This window comes from Leptinotarsa decemlineata, unplaced genomic scaffold, assembly GCF_025532065.1.
Source record: "Leptinotarsa decemlineata unplaced genomic scaffold, Ldec_3_MD MMD2_tig00000505_RagTag_RagTag, whole genome shotgun sequence".
NCBI classification, from domain to species: Eukaryota; Metazoa; Arthropoda; class Insecta; order Coleoptera; family Chrysomelidae; genus Leptinotarsa; species Leptinotarsa decemlineata.
Genome location: NW_027412549.1, coordinates 20,805,067 through 20,830,078, shown reverse-complemented (window position 1 = coordinate 20,830,078; position 25,012 = coordinate 20,805,067). Strand labels below are relative to the sequence as shown.

Genomic DNA, 25,012 nt, shown 5'->3' with positions numbered 1-25,012 from the left:
TCACTCAGTGGTGTGGGCGTGGGAACTCAAAAGAAAAGAAATGTTATATAAAATAAAGGGGCGCCACCCGTTTAATACGGTATTGTGTCGCCAAGAAACTTACTTAAACGGGAAAGAAATATAATCGACAATTATAAATAACAACCGATCATAAATAATCAACACTTAATGTCCAATGAAAAGAATTGATTTACTAGATATCCATTAACCAATACAAGTTGATAACTATGGTTGATAACTGACAACATATCGTTCATATATGAATCTCCAAATATAGCTATAATTGGCTCACAAAATAAAACTATTATTATTATGACATAAGAAAATATGGTCTCATATATTCAGGTGATAATAAAATGTTTATAATTAAGGAAGAGCCTGCACTGGTATTTCTTGGTTTTTGCAGTATCGTAGCAGCAATCCCAGCGGTAGAAATTATAGATAAACTATGAAGAAATACTCGCTTACCGGACGTGTCCTTCTTGCAATATTGTATAAAACAAAATAGACCAAATAGTCCTCACGAATACCGATCCTACGACAATACTTCGGATCTTAGCTTGGCGGGACTTGAGGATTTTTCCTATTTCACCCAGACAATCTATCGTCGAGCAATAAATCGAAAGTGATCTGTGGTGCATTCAAGGAAATGAAAAATCCAAAACTGGAACCCTCAATATGAGAGGGTTCATTTACTCAATAGTAGGTTTCCAAAAGAAAATGATAAGACACAAACTTTCCTTCAGTAGAGTTCAGTGCATAAATCCATAGAAGCAGAAGATTTCAGGATTGGTATCAATTGGAGCATCAAACTAATTCCTATATGATGATTTATATCTGCAATAATCCTCAAATCGACAAAACTTTATAACAATACCAAGTCACAGTATAATTGCTATAAGAACCAGTAGGATCACTTCCATGAAAATGTTGGTCAAGATTTCATTTTTTGCATTTTGGGGCGTGACCTGCTCCTGGGATCAACATTTCAAGCGGCGCAGTAGACCGACAGTGAATTGACAGATATTATGCAGAGTTGCCGGCGCATCGCCAAATATGTGATTTCTACAATTTACTTTCTTTTACAAAATTTTCAGTGGATAATTTCACGCATCCATAATATCTGACCAACGATAACTCTCATAACATCAATTGATACTTCAGATATATCATGTATAATCATCCATATAGGTATTTTAACAAAAATTTTCGGTGTATTGATATATCACAGGATTGTTCAATTTGGCACTTGGCAACAGTGTGCCACATGCCATTCATAGTCTCAAGTTTCAATTTCACGCCTGAATCAAGACTGTTTGGAAAACTTCTTTGGAAAGGTACGTCAACAAAATGGAAATTGTAGGAATCCCACACCCATTCAGTTTCAAAGAACATTTGGAAAAATGTTTTTTTTTATTGAATTACTTTGATAGTTCCGAAGGTTCTAATTATTTGGAAGAATTTGATGGTATTCTAGGAACAATTACTCCAGAACTTGTTCAGGACAATTAATCCAGAACTTGTTCAGGACAGCTCTTTATTGTTACCACAACCGAAAAGTTTATGCCTCTAAAAGTCTATACCACTGATTATAAACAGTTGAATATCACAGAAAAGAATGCTATTATGTATATTGGTGGCTACTTCTTAAAAACGTGTTTCGAAAAGCATTCTTGCCATGTATGTAGAGAATATGCACAGGGGCAGAAAGGATTGACAGACGTTACAATATATGCCCATTTTAGAGCATATCAGAATGCACAAAATGATACATTCGGTAATTTACAAATGCCTGAATATAGTTTTGTTGTGTTTCTGAATGCACTGGAAAACATTTTTTGTAATCAGTTCACTGAAAAAGCCACAGATAAAAATGTTGGAAATTCTATTAGAGCGTTGCTTTCTGAAATTACATTTCACAAACCATGTGAGCATTTTCCGTTAGACTATCTCATATCATTATTCGTAAGAGTGAGAATATTTTATAGCCTGAAATTCATAAATAGAGATTTGAGAAGCACCAAAACAAGAAAACCTTGTAGTAAGCTACTGACTGTCAATCACTGGTAGATGCTATAAAGTATTCCCAAATTATTATTTTCATTTTTAAATGTATCCATTCAATTATCTGAATGTTCCTGTAATAACAATGAAATAATATTTTCATCATCGTCATACTTATTCTAATTTACTACCGTAGGTTTGGCCGTTGTTTGAATGACTTCACTGACTCGACACCTTTTATAGTGGGGGAGAGTCTCACAGTTCAAATTCAAACCTGCCACACAAATTTTTTACTTACGTAGAAGCAGTGACAGTAAGGGAGAGCGGTAACAAATATTAATTTATTTTATTTATTATGATATGTGGATATTTCATACTTGCTAAAAATACATATGTAACTGTTTTGATAAAAACCCGAATTTAAAATAAAAAATGCTTTATTGAATAAGATTTAAGGTTGTTAGACATTCATCGTTTTTCCCATTTTCTCTTCAAATGTCACTTCTATTCTATCACTTTTTTTGGAATTGACTTAATAAAAATCGTATCCGAGTTTATGTAGAGCAGTATATAAAAGATTCATGTGTCGAGCAGTGTATATACACTGAACACGACTCGGCCAGTTGCGCGGGGGATCCAGCGCAGTAAAAACTTCATACCATCAACATCAAAGTGCCGACATCGAAGTGATCCTACTGGTTCTGATATAGCTATATACTGTGACCAAGTCACTGGTACCGATTCCACAAATAGAAATTTGTCATTAGATGATATTTATCAGAATTTTTATCATCATATTGAACAGAGACGTTTTCAAACTCTTGCATTTTCCTTTTTGACATGTATCAATTTGGATTTTGAAACTGATCATTACGTTTTTTACCTCTTTTATTTGTAATTAACGTTACTGAAGTTTCGTCCTATAAGGACATTTTCAAAGAACAGAAAAAAAACATATGAAAGTGGCAATCACACCACATGCTAGGTTATCCGATTTCCTTTTCAATGCCAAAAATAAAGTGGACAAGTTGGAGAAATTTGGAGTTTAAAAGTTCAAGTGTCCGGACTGTAATAGTGTTTTTTCACTACTAACCTGAGAAATTGCTATTATTTACTCCATTCCCCTAACAAGAATTGATATTTATCACCCTTGGTAAATAATGATGATAAAAAAACACCTAGGTAAATAATGAGAACAATTCTATAATTTTAAAGATATTCACAGAAACTTTTGTTAACTTAAATTATCAATTAGAAATAGGAAATTGAACACTGGAAATACGCTTGAAAATTATTTGAAATTATAATTAATTGTACAATTGTGACAAATCATGTGTATTCCAGCATTTCCTGTATTAATGAAATTAACATTTGGACTTGGTAAATTCACTTCTGTGTTACAAACAATCCTCGTATTGGGTACATTACATTTTTGCACTAATTCGGCGATTCTCTTCTTATCAGCTATTGAATCCTCAATATATCCTTCAGCCACTGCAGCCGACTTCCACCCACCGTGCCGTTTCAGGCTTAGTAAGTCTCCTCCGTTTTCTGCGAGAAGTGTTGCCGAGCTACGTCTTAGAGAATGACCAGTATAACACTCAGGATTTTCTTATTTGAGATAAATAGCCACGACATATTGTACTTTACTAATAGTATTGTGCCCAATATTTTGTTTGATATGTTTATCTTTACGGTATATAAGAAATAGTTTTGTAGTGTCAGTTGGCCTATTAGTTAGTAATTTTTAATAACATTAGCCCATTGCAGCTCAACAACAACAAACTTCCTTGATGTTCTGTTCTTTGAATAAGGAATATTTATTATGATAGTAATATCATCGCAAACATCTAAATCGTCTAGGAGCATATTGCATAATTTATCTGTTCTGCAGGCACCGGCAACACCAATTACAATAACAGCCTTAACATCATTCCATTAAAAAATTAAAATAAAAAAGTAGTATACCTTTTTTGATAAATATTCGTCATCAGGAGCTTCAACTATAAATTTGTCAATTTCTTCCTTTGTAAATACTTTTGATTTCTTAGGTTTATAATGACTGTTTTTTCGTTTTAAAAATGCTAAAACTTGAAAAACTCTGCAATGTCAATATTTTCTTTTATTGCAATTGTCGATTTTAGCATGGAATAATTTGCGCACAATGTCGACCCCTGTTTTCGTTCAGATTTCTATTTGAAATACGCTAATGAAACATTTTCTGTTACTTTAGCAACTTTCCTTTCTTCACACCATGTTTTCAGTTGGTTATATGCATTCATGTACAGTCTCTTTGATTTTTCTGGCAATAAATCACTACTTGTACTAGTTGTCACCACTCTAACTTCAGGCGGGGTACACGGTACACATCATCTCTAAATCATCGTAACTTGAATTTTCACCCATTTTTCAATTAATTATATTGACGTTTTACCTATATAGATCTTTTAACTTCTTCAAAATGACATCTAAATTTGAATTAAAACCGCATTTGGCAAACTGACAGCAATAATAATCATTGTACAGTGTTTGGTTGTCATAGAAACGCCGGCAAACGTTTTCATGGCCTAAGTAGATGTTGCGCGCTTATCGAAATCGCGTATTCAACATGGAAACTGTACCGTTTCAATTTGACATGCCACAATTCATAGCTGCCTTGGGTTATCATATAACCAAGGAATTTTTTTTCTCACTATAATGCAGAACTGAGAAATTCTAAGTTCTGAACATACAGAAACAATGAGAGAAGTGGAACATTGAAATATATCAAAAATGCAATGAGATATTTCCTAAATTCATATCAAAATTTGAAACATGCCAAATTTTTACATAAATAAAGCCAGTCTGATTATAAACACGCTCCACTCTACTTGATATTCCGATATATTCAACAAATTGTTAGAAAATTATTAATGCCCAAATTAAAATTGTTAATATGTCAATGTTAATAGTGAAAAAAATTCTATATAAACCTCGACTGAGAAAGCTATTATATACCTCGCACATTATATCCCTCAGCGCTACGCGCCTCTGTATATAAAAATGCTCTGTAAATAATAGCTCACTTCTCACCCTAGGTGTATAATATATTAACATGTGTGACAATGTGATAAAAATGTCCAAAAACGGTATGCTGAACAAGAAAAATCCTTCAGACTAGGAAAAATGATTCGACGTTTTCCAAGCATTCCTTGGCATACAACCACAAGTTTCCGAATCTAAACGATACGGAAATTTTGCATTAGTTTTGCAAGGAAGGGTTGCAAATTCAATTATTTGGAATCCTCGGAAATTCACAAGCATTAACATTGCGGATGCAACCTGTTAAATGATCGAATCGATTTAGTTTACTCACCGGATTTCAAATTAGCATATCCACATTGTCACTAGTAAACAAAATTCAGGTCCGCAATCAAGCTAAGTACCTATATTATTACCTACAGTCGTGCTATATAAAAGCTAATGTAAACAATCATTTTTAGTTTAATGTATACGTTTGAATGTGTGCATATATATATATATATATATATATATATATATATATATATATATATATATATATATATATATATATATATATAGTTGTCTAAAATATGTTCACGCAAATCCAGAGATGTTCTCAAAAAATGTACTCGATCATTCTTATGATACCAGAAATAAACATCTACAGCAAGTTCCTCTTCATCGATTGAAGAAAACACAGCAAGGATGCGATTATTGGGGCGCAAAATTATATAATAAAATTCCAGACTTTGCAAAAAAGAAACACTCGAATGAATTCTCCATCTGGCAGAAAAATGTCCTAATAGAAAAATGTTTCTATTCAATAGAAGATTTTATAAATGAATAATACATGTACTACATCTCTTGTAGGTTTACATGTGCATGATAATTTTGTATATATTTATTTATTTTATTTTGATCTGTGCATCTCTGTGTATATGTATTTTAATTTTAATTTTAATACTAAGGAAATAACGACGTTGTAATGTTTCATTTACAATGAATAAATTGATTGATTGATTGATTGATTGATTGATACAGTACAGTTAAACGAAAAATGGCAAATTTTTAAACTCTATACGATGCCATATTTAAATTTTAAAGTCTACGTGTAATACATTTATGGGCTACAATCATAAGGTTTTTTAAAATATTAGTTTATTTCATTCAATTATATTAGCCACATATCAAAACAATCGTTGACATTCACATCTTTAACACATTTGCGAAAAATAATGTCTATAGACGTCTTTGACGTAATATGACAACCTCTGATTTTCGGCGTTATTAGCTGATATGTAGGTCACGGTCTTGTAAAAATCAGTTCAATCAAGCGAAGGTATTGATTCATCAACAAATTTTCTGAAAATTATTTACCTAGATTCTAAAGACTGTTTATTGTCATGTTTCAAACTTATGAAAATAAAACAAGTTATATTGAAAAAAAAGTTATATATAGGATGAAACTACAGTAACGTTTATGAGTTTCTACCACGTAGTAAGAACGCCATCAATTTATTGATCATGTGTACTTGAAAAGCTAATGCTTTTCAGATAAAGCAATGTCAACCATTCAGGTATTGTTGTCGTCCTTGGAAAGTTAGAAACATATCGTTTGTAATAAAAAGTGTCTGGTTCTACAGATTTGTTAAATGAGCAGATATTAAAAATGTTTGATTTTGTTTCCATTGGCATATTTCATAAAGCTCTAGTCATAAACATATATTTACCATGATTTGATTATACAAATCACTAAACAAATGTAATTAAAGGATTTATAGAAAAATTATAAAATTGTGAAATAAAAATAATACATTGTTGCCTTCATTTTTACAAATAACTTTCGAAAATGTCGGATTCGTGTTATTCTACCGTTATTATTCATATCAAGAAAAATACATGGGCTGTTCAAAAAATAAGGTAAATGTTCAAATTTCGCGGACTCCTTGTACTCGATTAGGGAGTTTTAAATTTTTTATGTTGGTACTTTCGTCTAGAACATATGTTTACAGTTTCAACTGTTTAGCATGTTAAGTTTGTTGGTGAGAGGCATAAAAGTTAGAAATGTTTTGCGAGCTATTACAAAAAAAAACTGAACCAGAGAATTTGCATAAAATTTTGTGTGAAAAATTGTATCAGGTGGTCAAAAATACTTGAAATGTTACGATGATTATACTCTGAGTCAGAAAAATGTTTACAAGCGGTACAAGCTCTTCACAGAAGGTTAAGAAGATGTGAATGACGACGCTCGCCCTGGACGCTTCAGCACATCAACAACCGATGAAAATGTTGAGAAAGTAAAGAAAATTATTATGGAGAATCGTCGAATCACTATTACAGAAGTTGCTGAGGACGTCGACATATAGGTTGGCTTATGCCATGCAATTTTTTCGTAAATTTTGGGCATGAAGCTTGCGGCAGAGAATGGGGAATGTTCCTTAATTTGGGTTATTACAGCAAATGCAAGTTTGAACAAAATAAAGTTGAGTTTGATTCATGAGTTTTTCAAATTCACTTCTGAAAGTATTCAAATTGATGTTTCAAATGTTGGATTTTAATTTTTAAAGGGATACCTAGATATTCTTCTTTAAAAAAGGAAAAATATCTTTATAAATCAACAATTAAGGCAAAATATAAATTATAGTTCAATACCACCTCCACAAGCCACATAAACAACAGTTGTTTTGTTATTTATTTATATAGAGGAAGACAGGTTAGGTGTAAAAAATGTCATGTGTCACAGAATGTCTCGGAACTCGGAACGTAAGTAAACAGAACAGCACACTTCTGAAATATGTCATCTTTGTTTGTCTCATACAGGTAACAGATTCGTTGTCCTTTATTAGCTATAACCGATGTTGCCTAATGGTGAAATAGAAACGAATCCCTTTAAATGTTGAGTGCATTCCTCTTTTTTAAGTATTTAAATAATTTTTTAAAGAAAACGGTTGAAATGATAAGTCTAAAATGCGTTGTTTTAGAGCTCTTTTATGAAAACTACTTGATTTTCGTCAGGAGGAACATTCTCCATTGCTGAATTTTGACCGTCGCCTGAGCATTGCCCAGAAATTGTTGAATGACTTCACCGTCGATCCAGATTCGTTTGAGAGGGTCATGACTGGCGAAAAATCGTGGGTATATGGTTATGACATCAAATAAAAGAGCCTAGGAGAGCCAAGACTCAAAAAGCCCGCCAAGTTCGATCGTATGCCGGGGTTTTGCTTACTGTTTTCTTCGATTACCATAGCGTAGTATATCAGGAGTTTTTGTCATATGGTCGTACGGTCAATAAGAAGTATAATCTTGAAGTGATGCGCCGCTTGCGAGAAGCAATACGAAGAGAACGTCCGGTTTTGTGGAAAAACAATTCATGGATTTTGCATCACGATAATATACCTGTTCACTCGATAGTGCTTGTTCGTCATTTTTTGACAAACACAACATCGTAACCATGCCTCAGCCACCGTATTTACCAGATTTGCCCCCTGCGACTCTTTTTTTTCCCAAGATTGAAGAGACCGATGAAGAAAGAAGAAAGACATTTTATTGACCTCAAATTACAATTTCTGTTACATTCGAAAATATTTGCAATAACAAAATTTGCTTAGGTACGCCATACTGAAAATATAAAAAGTATACATAGTGTACATAAAAAAATCTCACAATACAATAGTTGTGACTCACAATATAAATACACATATATACACACACACCCACATATACACACACATGTAGGTACATATATTAGGTCCACTGACAATTGAGTACCTAATCAATCTTATAGAAAGCTTGGGTGACAAGTAAAGTTTTTACTTTGAACTTCAATTCTTAAGGTGTTTCCACTCACTAGGCAAAGTGTTATAAATTTTTATGGGAAAAAACTCCGTTTGTTTGGCTGTGTTTTGGTAATGCATCTTCAGTAGCCTGATGATATCTTTGTGTTTTGTATCATAATGGTGAATCCTGGAGCCACTATTACATTTATTTTTATTTTTATGTACAAACAATACTGCTTCTAGTATACAGGGTCCTGCAACAGTGGCGCGGTGTTCCATATCTCTATATAGGAAGCAGATAGGAATCTAATTTTCTATAATATTACCTTATTGCTCGAGCTCGACAAAATAAAAATATTGGCGGTCACACAGGGTGTTCGATTTTTTCTGGGCGGATCCCAACTGTGTCTTTTTAAATGGCAACCTATATTTTTTATCGCTTTTTCGGTTTTTTCATAGAAAATAAAATAAACTTTATGTATATCTGCACTTCGAAAATATTGACGGTTTTCGAGATATCTAGCATGACAGGTTTTTTTTTCCAATATTCGTCACTCAGAATATTTGAAATTATAAAGTGGTGCCAAGTCCAGTTGAAATTTTTTTTTGGTCGAATATTCTACATTGGTAACTCTCTCAAACGATATATCTGAAATCGACCTGTGATATACAGGGTATGAAAAACCGCTTGCCAAATATTGTAAATGAAAATTTGCAAAATCTTCCTTATATTAAATGGAACACCCTGTATATTATTGATCCATAAGAAGCGCCAACGAAACCTCTACAAATTTCATCAAGTATTCCCTATGGCTAAGTTCAATAGTTTTTCTTAAATGAGCATTTCTTTCGAAAAATGGTCATTTTTTCAAAGCGAAATCCATTTGACGACTGATAAGAATATACAAAAAATACCCTTTCCTTAAAATATCGCCCATTCCTAAAATTACCTGTTGTTAGATGAACAAGTTACGAATTACACCACAAAATGGACGTTCTTGAATAGTTACAATAATTTCAAAAATCTCGGAATTTGTGCCATATTCTTTCGGTCTAAAACAACCTTTCAGCGAATTAAATATTTATTGGAAATCAAGTAGTCTGGCAAATGACAGAACAAAATATTTGGCTGCAAATGAATATTGAAATTTTTAGTCAATCGTGAAGTTGAACTGTCGGTATAATTTCATCAGAATGTTGTTATCAAAAAGTGATTTGATTGATATGATTTTCATATTAGGTGAATCAGACAGGAATTGTTTATTGGCAAGTAGAATTTATTCTCAACGGTATCCAGATAGAAGGCATCCAGATGAAAGATCTTTCCGAAAGGTCTTGGGACGATTCGTTGAAACTGGATCTATTAATTATTCCAAACATGAGCGCATCAAGCCAGCTACTAATGAAGATAATGAATTGCAAGTTCTTCTTGCTGTTGAAGAAGATCCTAGTAGGAGTCAACGACAAATTGAGGAAATAGTGGATATAAGTGAGAGATCAGTGCAACGAGTATTGAAGAAACATCGCTTGCATCCATACCACGTTCAGTTACATCAAGAACTACTGTATGCTGATTTCGAGAAAAGAGTGAGATTTTGCAATTGGGCCATGAACAAAATTCGTCGAAACGAATATTTTTTCAATAATATTTTATGGTCGGATGAATCGACATTCCATAAAAATGGATTTGTAAATCGACATAATTACCATTATTATGCGACAGAAAATCCTCACTTATTGAGACAGGTGGATTATCAACATAGGTGGTCGATAAATGTCTGGGGAGGCATCATTGGAGAATATGTAATTGGTCCATACTTTTTTGAGGGACATATGAATGGTGCAATGTATCTCAATTTCTTACAAAATGATTTACCAGGTTTGTTAGATGATATTCCTCTTGACCTCCGCAATAGAATGTGGTTACAACATGATGGTGCACCTGCTCACTATTCGGCAGAAGTGAGAGATCATCTAAATGAAGTATTTCCCAATAAATGGATAGGACGGAATGGGCCTGTACGGTGGCCCGCTAGATCACCAGATTTGACGAAACTAGATTTTTTCTTATGGGGATACATAAAAAATATGGTTTACGTTGAGCCACCAACTTCTCCCGAAAATATGCGACTTAGAATAACGAATGCTTTTCGCAGCATTACACCAGCTGTCTTGCGCAGGGTAGAACAGTCTTTCAAACATAGACTTCAGCTCTGCATTCAAGAAAATGGAAGACATGTTGAACATATTTTATAAAAGTTTCATTATCAACCTTGATTAAACTCTCCCTTTTGTAGTTTTGTAATTGGCCAGTTGACAAATTTGAATATCTAGAACTCAAGCTCTGAATGAATATAATAACATGAAAAAAATAGTTATTTATAATGTTTCTTTATTTTAACTTGTTTGGTTTGATATTGCACGATTTATGAGTGAAATTCTGCATCCAATGAAAAAATAATTTTCCATTTAGCAAAAAGTGATAGGTACATACATTTATTTCGTTAAAAAATATTTGTTTGGACACCTTCTAATGTACAAAATTGAAACAAGATATCTTTCGTATATTTTTATCAGTCGTCAAATGGATTTCGCTTTGAAAAAAATGACCATTTTTCGAAAGAAATGCTCATTTAAGAAAAACTATTGAACTTAGCCATAGGGAATACTTAATGAAATTTGTAGAGGTTTCGTTGGCGCTTCTTATGGATCAATAATATACAGGGTGTTCCATTTAATATAAGGAAGATTTTGCAAATTTTCATTTACAATATTTGGCAAGCGGTTTTTCATACCCTGTATGTCACAGGTCGATTTCAGATATATCGTTTGAGAGAGTTACCAATGTAGAATATTCGACCAAAAAAAAATTTCAACTGGACTTGGCACCACTTTATAATTTCAAATATTCTGAGTGACGAATATTGGAAAAAAAACCTGTCATGCTAGATATCTCGAAAACCGTCAATATTTTCGAAGTGCAGATATACATAAAGTTTATTTTATTTTCTATGAAGAAACCGAAAAAGCGATAAAAAATATAGGTTGCCATTTAAAAAGACACAGTTGGGATCCGCCCAGAAAAAATCGAACACCCTGTGTGACCGCCAATATTTTTATTTTGTCGAGTTCGAGCAATAAGGTAATATTATAGAAAATTAGATTCCTATCTGCTTCCTATATAGAGATATGGAACACCGCGCCACTGTTGCAGGACCCTGTATACATGGAAGGTAATGTAAGTATGACCCATTTTATAAAGATTGGTTTAGTTAGCATGGGTTCTGGAATCAACTTTTTCTAAATCTCTCATTATCTTTTTTTGGATAATGAATACTTCACTTGCATGTGAGGAAGCACCCCATATCAGTATTTCATAGTTTAAGTGGCAATGAGCCATGCCAAAATATGCAGTTCTCAGCACATCGTTCGAAACTAAACTCCTCAGTCCTCTCAATGCGAAAGGACGGCGTTTTTTGACGATTGAGAGGATAACAATCGAATCATTCTGAGAGCTCTCGGACATACCAAAAAGTGCATAACAGAGCTACTAAGAGGATTGGAATAAACGCTGACACAAGTGTACTATATCTCAGCGGAACTACTTTGAAGGGAGAAATTGATGAATACATGAAAATTCACTCCATGTTCTGAAAAGTCATAAGGAATACACCGCAACATAAGAGTAGGAAAGTTTTCATCAACATATTTCTCTATTCGAAAAGGTACTAGAAACACTCATAACTACTGCGAGTATATAAATATTCAAAACTCCAGTGTGAAATCGTTTGAAACTTTCTCAGGTACAGTTTCCTCAAAATTCAATATCACACAAATTTCGGAACATACCTGCTGTTGAAGATTGCCATTTTCCGATGTAATATATGGATCAGAAGTGTTTGTGATCGTTATACTTCCGAGGCAGTATTTGCCTAGGATATTATCCGATAGCGATTTTGTTTCCACACATTGCTTGAAGTCCCCCATTTCCCCAAAGTTGTATGAAATCAGTCCCACAGGTACCTTGGAGGTTGCATCCCACACTAAAAAACCAAAATCTCATTCTACACTGTAATAAAGTAGTTGATGAAAATATATCACATGAAGCAGCATAACAAAATATAGATAGATGGATAAATTTATTCAGGTAATTACCTACAAAGTATCTACAAATATATGTGGATCTACGACTTTGTAAGTAGGTACTGTGGCAGATGCCCAACGGAAAAACAACAACTAACCAAGCTAATGCCGCGCAGAGAGTTGAAGTAAAACCATCAGGCACATGTGCAACGTCTTCGACTTTGAAGATTCTTCTCAAATTATTTCCCACTATGAAAAGCAGAAATAAATTTCGTTTGGTCGATTCGATCGATTTGATTCGACTTTTTCTCAATTAGACCAGAATCACAAGGGAATTGATCTTAGCAAATTGACCATTTAGAATTTCAAAGTCAATTGAAACAGTCAGTAATGATTTTCGTAATATTTAATTGTGCGATTTCCACTGTTTTGTTGTAATATCGACTAGTCACACGCCCCGGCTCCGCACCGGTGCAATGATGATACCAAATATAAATTCACCCATGGACGCTCCTTTTTCCCCTGCGGCTGGCGCCCCAGTTGGAATATTCAAAAGTGATTTCTTATTGAAAATCTACAACATAAAACGAACCTACTTATGAAATTTCAGCCACCGAAAATATAGCGGTACGGAGAAATAGTGATGAATAGTTAGTATATTTTCAAATATTCTAACTGGGAAGCCCCAGGGGGCATCTACAACATAAAAAGAACCTACATACAAAATTTCAGCCTTCGCAAATATAGCGGTAACGAGAAATAGTGATGAAAAAGTAATTTTCATATGAAAACGCGCCCATTTTACCCCCACGAGGGACGCTCCAGTTGGATGCGCATCTAACACCTAATAAGTATCTATATACCAAATTTCAGCTTCCTAGGACTTTCGCATTCATAAGTAAAGATACTTTTTGTATATTTATTTCAGAAGTACCAAAAGACCTCAAAACTGTATCGAACATTTTCATTTTTCAACGTAAATTTTATTCAAAGAATGTAAACTTTCACGGCAGTTTGCCTGTTTTTTTCGCCTTTTTTGGCCGTGGTCTACAGGTTTTTATGCCTGACGATTCGTCTATCACTGCGGTAGACATTATAAAAGGCGATGAAGTAACAGTCGATGTGCTTGAGTTTCAGCATGATGAGAAACCAATAATTAGGTCGACAAAAACATTCAGACAAAGTCTAAGATCAGCTAAGGACCTCAGAGGACTTTTGGCAACAGCCGGGGTATACCGGATTTCTTGTAGCTGCAGGCCAGTCTACATGGGAACCACGAAAAGAAGTGTAGGTACCCGTCTCTCTGAGCACAAAAAAAATTGTCGACTTGGATGAATGACAAATCAGCTGTAGCCTAATATGCTCTCAACAAAGAAAATGCAGTGATAACGTATTCTAAAAACACTTTATTGTCTTAATGACACGCCCGAGGAAGCCATTGTATGGCGAAACAGGGATAGTCAAGGTTAGGTAATCCCATTGAGAGAAACCAAGCCACGCTCACTGATAATAATATAAAACCAGCTAGCATCTCAGTTAATGCGTTCAGAACAGCGGGAGCACCAAATGGGATACTGCGACTGATGACATCGCCCAGGATAATGTCTACCGCGGTAGTAGACGGAACGTCAGACATAAAAACCTGCAGACCACGGCCGATAAATAGAAAAATAGCTTTCACAGAATGTATTTTCTATTAGAGTTTAAACATCTAAATTTAGGAACTGATTGTAATAATATGATAGGAATAACATGTTAAAAGGTAAGACCTCATTAGTCCTTACCTCGCACAAGTTTCGACTTCTGAGAGTTGTCGTTCGTAGGGCCGCGACAGCTGGTTAACGGAAAAACTGATTTTTTCCTAAGGTGTTTCCTAACTACGGTATTAAAACTTCAGAGGGTGATTCAACGCCCCTAACAAATCATCCTCTGAAGTTTCGTACTGTAGTTAGGAAATTCCTGCATAGTGTCCACTATATAGTTGCTCCAAAAACGGTAATATTATAAGGTTACATTTATCTTCTATATTGAAGAGCGTTTTCAAGTCCAGGCGGTAGCCAAATGGACGATTTGAAGGTGTTTGTTGTTTTGCTTCATGAAATATATAAATTCTAAAAAGTATTTGTTTTGCTTGGAGACATTCAATCTGATTGAAAATATGCTTTTTATATTTTTCCGCATATCTTTTATGAATCCTGAAAAGAAAACAATAGTTATTTTGTTACTCAATGAAGTGACAAGTATTCTCTAACTTGAGAAATACACGAAATAGACAAACGTATTTTAGGTACATACTTTCGAATTTTGACAAATGATTTTTTTTTGGTAAACAAAACCGAGATACGAATTGAAAATGAAAAATTTTTAGGAGAGATAGTTTTTCCGGCTTCTCACTTAACCATCATAAAGAGTTTTTATAGTAGTTATTTTTCAAATTGAAAGGGGTATATTTTTCGCATAGATTAATTTTTGGGAAAGAAAAGTTTTGGCTTTCTACTTCTCCATCTTTATACAAAAAATGTGGGAATCTTCCGAAAAAAAGAAGAAAGCAATTAATTCAAAAATGAATCATATACCAAGTTGTGTAGGGCATGCAAAGAAGTAACTTTCAGACACGAACTGGAAGAAAAAGAACTCAATAGAATCAGATATCATTCACAGGATTGCTACACAATAAAGTAAATGAAAGAGGTAAAATTTCACTCACATGAATCCCTGTCATTACAAGATGAATCACTCAATTCATTCATAAAATTTCGATTTTGTGTCACGATGTCATCGATGAAAGTATGTAATGACAGTTACTCGCTCATTTGACTCAATTCCAGACATAGAAATTTTGCTTGAATTGAAAGGGGTATATTTTCAGGAGAGATTGATTTTCGGAAACAAAGTTTTGGCTTTTCAGTTCTTCATCTTCATTCACACAATACTCTGTGAAGCTCGAAAATGCTATCGCGGTTTTGTGAACCTTCAAGTGGAAATCTCACATTAAATTGTGTTTTTTGAATACGTATATTACTATGTTCATGTCAACAACTAAAATATAACAACACTGAATATATCGATCGTCTATTGATCGTCTAGGACAAGTACTACCAGGGTGGTTCCAGAAATCCCCGGCCTGACCTAGAGATGGCGGTAGTTATTTGAAAAATATCAGTGTGTTAGTGAGAAAATTAGACATTCTTCATAAAAGAATATTAAAAATAATGCTCTTCACACCTTTTAGTTACCCCTCTGTAGAATTATTTCGTGATGCAAATATACTGAGCATTAGAAAATTGTATTTATATAATATCATTGCATATCTCTATAAAATTAGACGAAAATTACCAATAATCGATCATAACTATGACACAAGAACAAAGTGTAACGAATATGTCATAATAAACAAAACCAAAAAATCTATGGGACAGAGATGTTTCACACACATATCACTCAAGGTTTTTAATTTACTTCCAGAGATGTACAAAATATACATTCACTCCAGAAATTCTTACCGTCTCCTCAAAAAACGTTTCAAAACCTTTTTATTGACCACAGATTCTGAAGTGATAAATGAATTGTTTTGATTTACTATAATGAAATTGTTGATCACCTGACATAACAGGTAAATGCTATAATTATTATCTTAATTATTTTGTTTTCCTCTCTTTCTGTTTTGCTTTGTATTTGGCTCAGATTCTGAAAACAAAAACTATGTCAACTCATACAACCAACCTGGTTAATATGAGGTTTCTATGTTTATAGTATCTGAATTGTAATGTAGCTACCAGTTTCTTCATAATAAACATATTATTATTATTATAAATATTTTCATTCATAAATATTTTTAAACATTAGAGAGTACACAATCTATAAATCATATGTTTCAAGTTTGAAGACGCTGCGTTGCTTAGTATTTGTTTGGCAGCAATCAATCCTGAAAGTTTTCGGGAATTCGTGAAAATGGAGAAAATTGGTCAGTGTTATGTGGTACAATATTTTTATCTGAAAGGCATCAGCTCAACCAGTATGAAAGATGAATTGTATTCTACTCAGGGCGAGTCTGCTTCTTCGTTTACAACAGTAAAATAATGGGAAGTAGAGGGAAGAGAAACAGTGAAGAAAATCCACAAGGCGGCACTAAATGATCGTCTACTGAAAGCTGGAAAGCTGGTCTGGATTCCTGCTGACTCCCTTGCAATGGAGGGTGCTGCCTTGCAGCTTCATCGGACCAGAACCTGTCATTGGCATAGTTTTAGGCTCTGGCAAACAAATATTTAACACCTGGATGGCAAGAAAATGTATGCACTTCTGGCAGAATCTTCCAGGATTGGCTGACTCCAAGGCGTTTATTCACCCTTCGGGTTACGGTGGAGGATCAAATAGACCCACTTACTTTGGGCACTTTGGACCTAACCTAACATAACCTCTTATGCAAACTTATTGCGGCGTTTGAGTGAATAAACGGCATTCGGCTAAAAAAAAGTGTTGATTTATCAAGACAATGCACCAGCTCACAAATTCATTATCGCAATGACCAAAATTAATGAATTGAAGTTTGAATTGCTTCCCCATGCACCCGATTCGCCAGATTTAACCTTTCTCTCACGATTTTCTGTTCTTAAACTTGAAAAAATGGCTCAGTGGTCAAAGATTTTCCAACGATGAATAACTAATGTCGGTTATTAATGGCTATTTTGAGAAACAGGACAGTTCTCATTATAAAAACGGTATCGAACTTATGCAACGTCGTGTACAGAGCTGCAAGGAGATTATGTTGAGAAATGAAGAAAAATTTTTCAAACATTTTTGTTTTTTTTTTGTTTGGCGGGGAGATTCTGGGACAATGCTCGTACTTATTCAGAAAATTGCTGAACAGTTTGAAAAAATATGGATTAACTGATAATTACTTCTCAGAGCCCAATTATTCTCCGCTGTGGAATTCTTCAAATTTTCTGCACTCAGCTCCAACGCTAATCTACATTTCTTGCTAACTTTGGCAATTTTGTTTTCGTTTTCGACGGTTTCCAACAAAAAATTTCCATTAATTTCACCGATTTTGAACAAACACACAAAAATTAAAATCGCTTTCATTGCGCTTAATGCACTGATAACTCACTGGCGCGAACCGACGAGTTACTTTGTTTTATATAATAATCAGTTGATGCCAAACACAGATACCTAACTAATTGACTGGTGATTAGAAATTTTGTTTTCAAGTGTCATGGGTGATTGACCCTCACAGAAAATGCATTTTCGGTGTGATAAGATTTTCTGTGAGTACTCTGCCGACACCCATTAGAAATACTGACATCATTTCGACATTGAAATATTCAGTAGAAAACAACGAGTTTCGGTTGGACTAAAAGTGGGTTAGCTGATAACGTTTTTCAGGTTTACTTCGAATCGGCTGCGACACTTCAGTGTGAAATTAATTCAAGGTTTCGGTGTTTTCTGACAGTCAATCAGTTTTTTTGCTGAACCATATTTGCAGTGATAAAAACTTTGTTTCGTTTTTTTTAACTCTGTTCAGAAATGTATTAGCTTCATATACAGTTGGAGAGATCATTGACATGGCATGTGTAGGAGATGCATGTTGTCAAATTGAAAATTGCTCTTACTTTCAGGAAATTTTCAAGAGGGATAATTTCACGGAATATTTTCAGTTCTCGTGGTTTAACTCTCTTAAAAAAAAAAGAAGGGTTAATAAGTAGTTGGTATCCGCGACTTTGGCCGCGTAGAATTTGGTTTGTCAGATTAAGATTCGTGGCAGACCATTTTAAACAAATGTTTATTTTTACTTTAGAAATACAGTAACTTTCGCACAGAGCGGTGTCTGTGCGAAAGTGGCGATTCACATTGAATTTGAATTGCTGGAAATTAAATCTGTTTGGAAAAACATTCTCAGGAAGTTTATTACAATACATACAATACAATGCAATATCTTTATTCCTCAAAATGATCACTTCACAATGATATAGGAGTCGTCAATGGTAAAAAACATGAAATGTATATTATGTATATTAGTACAAAATACATAAATTTAACACATGAGAGTGCTTGTTTGAAATAAACAATTAAAAGTGTTTATACATGTACATATTAGCTGAAATAGGCAATGCCGAAATGATATTCATTGTTGATTGGCGAATGTGGATATTCCAAATATTCATTAATATTGTAAAAACAACCATCTACAAGATAGTCTCTGATTCTCCGTTTGAATACTAAAATTGATGCTACACTTTTTAGGCCGGAAGGTAGACAAATGAAAAATTTGGAACCTGCTAGAGATGGCGTCTTTTTGAATAATTTGGTACGATGTTGTTGTAGTTTGATTAGATTCCCGTTCCTTGTTGAGTAATTATGACATTTGGAGTTAGTTTCTAATTCGAGTTCGCGATTTTTCACAAAAAGCAGACAGTTTTAAATATCTTCCTTTGCTTGAAAACAGGTCTACATGAATCAGTATGACGTAGATTGTGAAACATATGAATTATTCGTTTCTGGGCAACAAAGACCCTGTTAATATTTGTTGCATCTCCCCATAAGACCACATTATAAGATAGAACAGAATTAACAAGAGCATTGTAAACATAAACGAGCATTGTAAACGAAAATGAACTGTTAACTTTCATGTCACAAATAAAAAGTAGATCAAAAGGAATAGATGATCTCGATAATTCTCTCTTAAATCTCTGTTGTCCACCTATAGTGCCCGTTATTTTACATATTATAAACTTTTGCTTGAAGAAGACAGTTTTTCCAAATATGTGGAAGCAGTCTATCGTGGTACCAATACCCAAAATTAAAGAACCTAAGGAATTCAAAGACTTGCGTCCTATAAGTCTTCTTCCATTTCTTTCTAAAATTTTGGAAAAGGCTATTGAGAAACCACCTTCACAACAACAATGTACTTCCAATTATGCAATCCGGTTTCAGACCAAACTACCTATAGCTGTGCTTCAGCTTTATTGAATATATTAGATGATATCGTCGCAGCATCGGATAGAGACAAAATCACTGTCTTACTATTGATCGACTTTAGCAAAGCTTTTGATACATTGAATCATCAACTACTTCGATCTATATTACATTATAATGGACTTTGTCATAGCACTTTGAAATTTTTCGATTCATATCTTTCACATAGACAACAAATTAAGAGTGGAGAACCACATGTCAGATTTCAAAAATACTTCTTCAGGTGTCCCACAGGGTTCAATCCTTGGACCTTGGACACCTCCCATTTGACAACCTGTTTGAAAAAACTCAAATATCATATGTATGCCGATGATACACAGTTGTATTTTTCTTTTACTCCTGACTCTCTACAGCAAAGCGAAAATATCATTAATGACGATTTGAATCAATTCGTTAATGTATCGAAGAAACATGCCCTGGAAGTTAATAATTCCAAATGCTCTATGATTGTATTTGGAAGGAAAGTCGCAAGGTCGAAACTTAGAGATCTGATCATAAAAATTGATGACACTGTTTTACCGGTTGTAAATCAGGTTAAAAATCTAGGAGTTTGTATCGATGATGAACTCAAATTCAAAAAACATACTTCAACATTGATTCAAAGAGCATTTGGGAAAATGAAAGTATTATACCCTCATAGGCATGTCTTGAGCCTAAAAACCAAATTACTCATTTGAGATTCGTTGATATTATCTATTTTCAATCATTGTGACGTAGTGTATCATTATTTTCTGAATAAAAATGAGAAACAATGAATTCAAAGAGTTCAAAACTCTTGTTTGATATTTTCATACGGTATCAAGAAAAGAGAACCGATTTCTCATACACTCAAAAAAGCTAGGTGGCTGAAAATGTACGACAGGCGGACTCTTCATTCTTTGACATTATTTCATAAAGTTATTGTCAATAGAACACCTCCCTACCTCTATAACAAAATAACTTATCGAACTGATATTCATAATGTGAACATCAGGCACAAAATGATCCATGTTGTTAGACACTCCATAGAACTATTCAAAAGGTCATTTATATATGCGATAGCTGAATTCTATAACAACCTACCACCTTCCTTTCGGTCGAAATCTGTTTCCAGTTTCAGGTACTGCCTGAAAAAACACCTTCTGAAAAATCAATAATACCCGAATATATTCTATGACACATTGGCTCTTGTAGGCCATAGCTAAAATATTTGTAGTATACTTATGTTTGTATCGATATCCGCCTCATGAATTGAATATTGTACCCGCTATCACAATTCAAATTTTATTTTAGGTCCTTTGTTTTTTTTTGTTTTTCATCTTTTTCATTTTTTTTGTAAGGTGCAAGAGGAAGAATGAACTTTGTTCAATCTTGTATCCTATTGAAAAATTTGTATTTTGTTTTTCTCCATATTGTATCATGTTATTTCAGCTGTCAATAAATTCATTTATTATTATTTTTTTTTTTTTTTTTTTTTTTCACCGTAGTGTGCGCTGGTCATATCCCCCGAAGCCCCGATACATTTAATCAACCAATGACCACTCCCCACACCGTGGGGTGAGTGATCATTGGGTCCGAGAATCATGTGCCCTGAGCAAACGCAGTGAGCCAAGAATGACAGCCTTCTGCATCTGTGCGGCTAAGATTTCTGCCTTAATGCGGCAATATGATTTTGAGATTCGAGAGTAGAGAAGACATCATTCCACCAAGGACTCCAACAATCAACAATTATTATTATTATTATTATTATTATTATTATTATTATTATTATTATTATTATAAACAGTTGTTCTTCACTCAGTATTTTTTAAGCTGCGTTAAGGAATAGAAACTGCTATCAAGTATTTTACTCACGTAGCCAACCTGAAATTGCCAATTCAATGAGTGGTCGATGTGAACTCCTAAAAACTTTGTGGATTCTGAAAGGTATATATTCGTGTTATTTATGATAGCACGTATGGGATGTTTCACAGATTTTCTTGGAGAAAACTGTACCAATACGTTTTTTTTTGCATTGACCATAAGTCTATTTCTTTGTCCCACTTTGAGAAATTTTGACTTATTACATTCATATTATTAGTCATCTATGTTTGAAGACTGGCAGTAAACAAATCTAAAGCAAATGAACTTCAAACGTTTGAACGTTTGAAGTTCATTTGCTTTAGATCAGTGGTCGCCAACCTCTTCAATGTGTTGAGCTACTTTGTTAATTTTGGATAAACAGCGAGCTACCCACACGGAAGCCACGTAACGCAACGTAAATGAAATAATCCACAGTTAATTTATCATTATATGTATTTATTTTACTATTTAACTGGTAATACATAATACATACTAATAATAAACTAATAACAAAATAACTACTATTACTAGTACGTACTTGTTCATAGCTACATTCCTACCTATCAAACGAAGTGTTTGAAAAATAAACACAAACTTTTATCCAGCCACAACGGCATGTCACGTATGATTTAAAAATAGTTAATAATAACAACAAAAAAGCAACGCACTATCATGAACATAAACATTGAAAAATAAAAAAGCACGTTCAATGAGAAGGCTGACACTCAGACTCATCGATAATTTTTTTAATGTTTGCAGTATAATTTGATGCAGCCATTTGAATACAATTATCCAAATGTTCATCTGTAAGTCGATTGCGATATTTGTTCTTAATAAACTTCATATTGGAAAAAGAAGATTCACACAAATAGGTTGAACTGAATAATTCTTTCACTTTCAAGGCAACACGGCATAGAACTGAATATTTGTCTTTACTTACAATAGGCCAGATACATTCAGTACTTGAGACTAACGATTTTAAGGCTAAATCATTTTGAAACTCAATGACTTCCATTTCTATTGCAGCGATGTCTTCGCCAAAGTTCTGCATAACACAAGCTGCAAACTGTTGGATATCAATTTCCATAAAGGGTGAAACAACAAACTGCGCTACTAAAGCCATTTCATTGAAATCCTTAAAATGATTTTTGAAGTTATTCTTCAGGGTACAAATTATTTCTACATGATATTTGTTGTCATAGGGTTCTAATGGATTTTGAGATATTTTTTTCTGAAAGAATAGGAAAATGCTTGGTATCGCTGTTAATCAGGTTTTGTTCCCAAAACTCCAGCTTTTTGATAAATGCTTTTATATCAGAAATCGTTTCCGCTAGTTCTTTGTCTCTCCCCTGAAGCTGCAAATTAAGTTCGTTTAATTTCTCTGTAATGTCCACGAGAAAACTAAAATCTCTAAGCCAGATTGAATTTTCTAGTTCCGGAGTCGGTTCATCGCGTTGTTTGAAAAAGTGAACTATGCCGGATAGGACATCATCAAAACGTTTCGGTACCCGTCCTCTACTTAATCATCGGACTTCAGAGTGAAGGAGTAGGTCCCCGTATTGACAGTCAACTTCATCGGCCAAGATTCTGAATATTCTTCTTCGTAACGCTTAAGCTCTAATCTTGTTCACAATTTTTACCACCCAGTTTCATAACGTTGTTTAGTTTCAGGAAATTTCCACATAATGCTTGCTCATGGATAATGCAGAGAAATTGCGGAAAAGTTTCATCTTTACGACATAACGCCACCAGACCCTTATCGCAACCCACCATAGCTGGAGCGCCATCGGTTGTCAAGCCTACCATTTTCGATATTGGAATTTTCACGGAAGAAATAATGTTTTTTAAATGAGAAAACAACTCATGTCCAGTAGTGTGTCCTTTCAGTGGAATGAACTTCAAAAGTTATCTAAGTCAGTTCTTAACTGTAAAAAAATATCATTGCTCATTACTTCTACACGTCTCATCACTGTATTAGCAGAAAGTTGCATAGATTTTATAGCTGAAACAATCTCGTCTTTATTTCTAAAGTTGGCAAATAACGAGTAGCTTCTAAAAACGCCTGTTTTATCATTTCTCCGTCTTCATAAGGTTTCCTTTTTTGTGCAATTATCTGGGACACACGGTACGATGCTTCAGTTGCAGCCTTATTTTTGTCGACTGTTCTTAAAAATATTGATTGTTGTCCAATTAACTGCATTTTTAAATGTTTCAGTTTCTTCTTTCTGGCGGCCGAATGTAGTGGGAATGATTTTTCAAAATTAGAATGTACAGTTTTATGATGTCTCTCAATATTTCCTTTTTTAACAACGGAGACCGAAGTATTACATAACAAACACACATTTTCATTTTTAACTTCTGTAAAAAAGTATTGTTCTTCCCATTCCGAATGAAAGGGGTATGTCTTTACCTTTTACAACTGCTTGCCATAATATTATTTTTGTTGTTCTATACTAACCCAACCGCTGGACGTTGGTTACGCGTTCAGTTTTAAACTAAGCGCAATATCGCTGCGCTGTGCGTATTTATCCCGTTCAAAGCAATCCAGATCGTTCTTGAACACTAACGCGCTGGTCCGGCTGGTTGGTTCTAGCCGATTCTAGCTTGATGGCGTCAGCGGCAGATCGCTAACCGCAACGTTGCCGCTGTTTATGTTTAATATTATGACAATTAGATTTTTTGTGGAATTTTCGGAAGCTTCTCTGATTTTTGCAGCTTGTAATTTTTAAATTAAAATCGTTGTGACAGCTGCCAGAATTGCCTCCGCGAGCTACCGGTAGCTCGCGATCGACAGGTTGGCGACCACTGCTTTAGATTGTATTACATTCAATTACACATAATTGCAGTTCTCCAGATAAAATAGTTTTTAAACAGTGAAGTTCGAGGTGTACTGAGTTGAACCTCAAAACGATGTGTGGCAACAGTCCGTCGCGTATTCTGATATGTACCGCTCTTGGTGGAATCAAATGTGCCAAGTCTCTTGAACACTTCCCGTGAAAGTATCTTCAGAAGAGATACAAATCTCCAACTCTTCTCCGATATTCTAGGCTATCAAGGTTGCACGTGATGTCTGCGTCTCCAATCAGGCTGATTGATCTTTTCTTAAATGGAATCACGCAACTTCAGGGTAGAGCTCCATACATGAGAACAATACTCCAAAGAAGGTCTGATCTGTGCTTGATAAAGCATCAAATGTCGCTGATGTGTGTACAGTGTTCTGGTTCGGAACAGTGTTTCAAGCTTTTGAGAAGCAGCTTTTGCAATTCAAGCAACATGATTGTGGCAAGACATATTGGGACCATTTTAACCCCCAACAAATTTATCAAAGCAAAAACCGATTTCTGGGTTTTTGT

At 34.2% G+C, this 25,012-nt stretch overlaps 1 protein-coding gene across 3 annotated transcripts in view; it reads right to left on the bottom strand.

The window, feature by feature from the left end:
• The window catches only part of LOC111501931 (nose resistant to fluoxetine protein 6), an 84,457-nt gene extending 66,202 nt beyond the window's left edge, over positions 1-18,255 (bottom strand). For 2 of the 3 annotated variants that reach the window (XR_012465221.1, XM_074174177.1), the window contains exons 1-2: positions 17,765-18,251; positions 12,633-12,826 (exon numbers count right to left, since the gene is read on the bottom strand). Coding sequence is in view for 2 of the 3 variants with exons in the window: in XM_074174177.1 (XP_074030278.1) it covers positions 12,633-12,826; positions 17,765-17,948 (378 nt within the window). In the remaining variant the exon portion in view is untranslated. Of the gene's footprint in view, positions 1-12,632; positions 12,827-17,764 lie in introns of all 3 variants that reach the window. The other variant, XM_074174176.1, reaches the window with a different exon arrangement.
• Between the last annotated feature and the right edge of the window lie 6,757 nt (positions 18,256-25,012).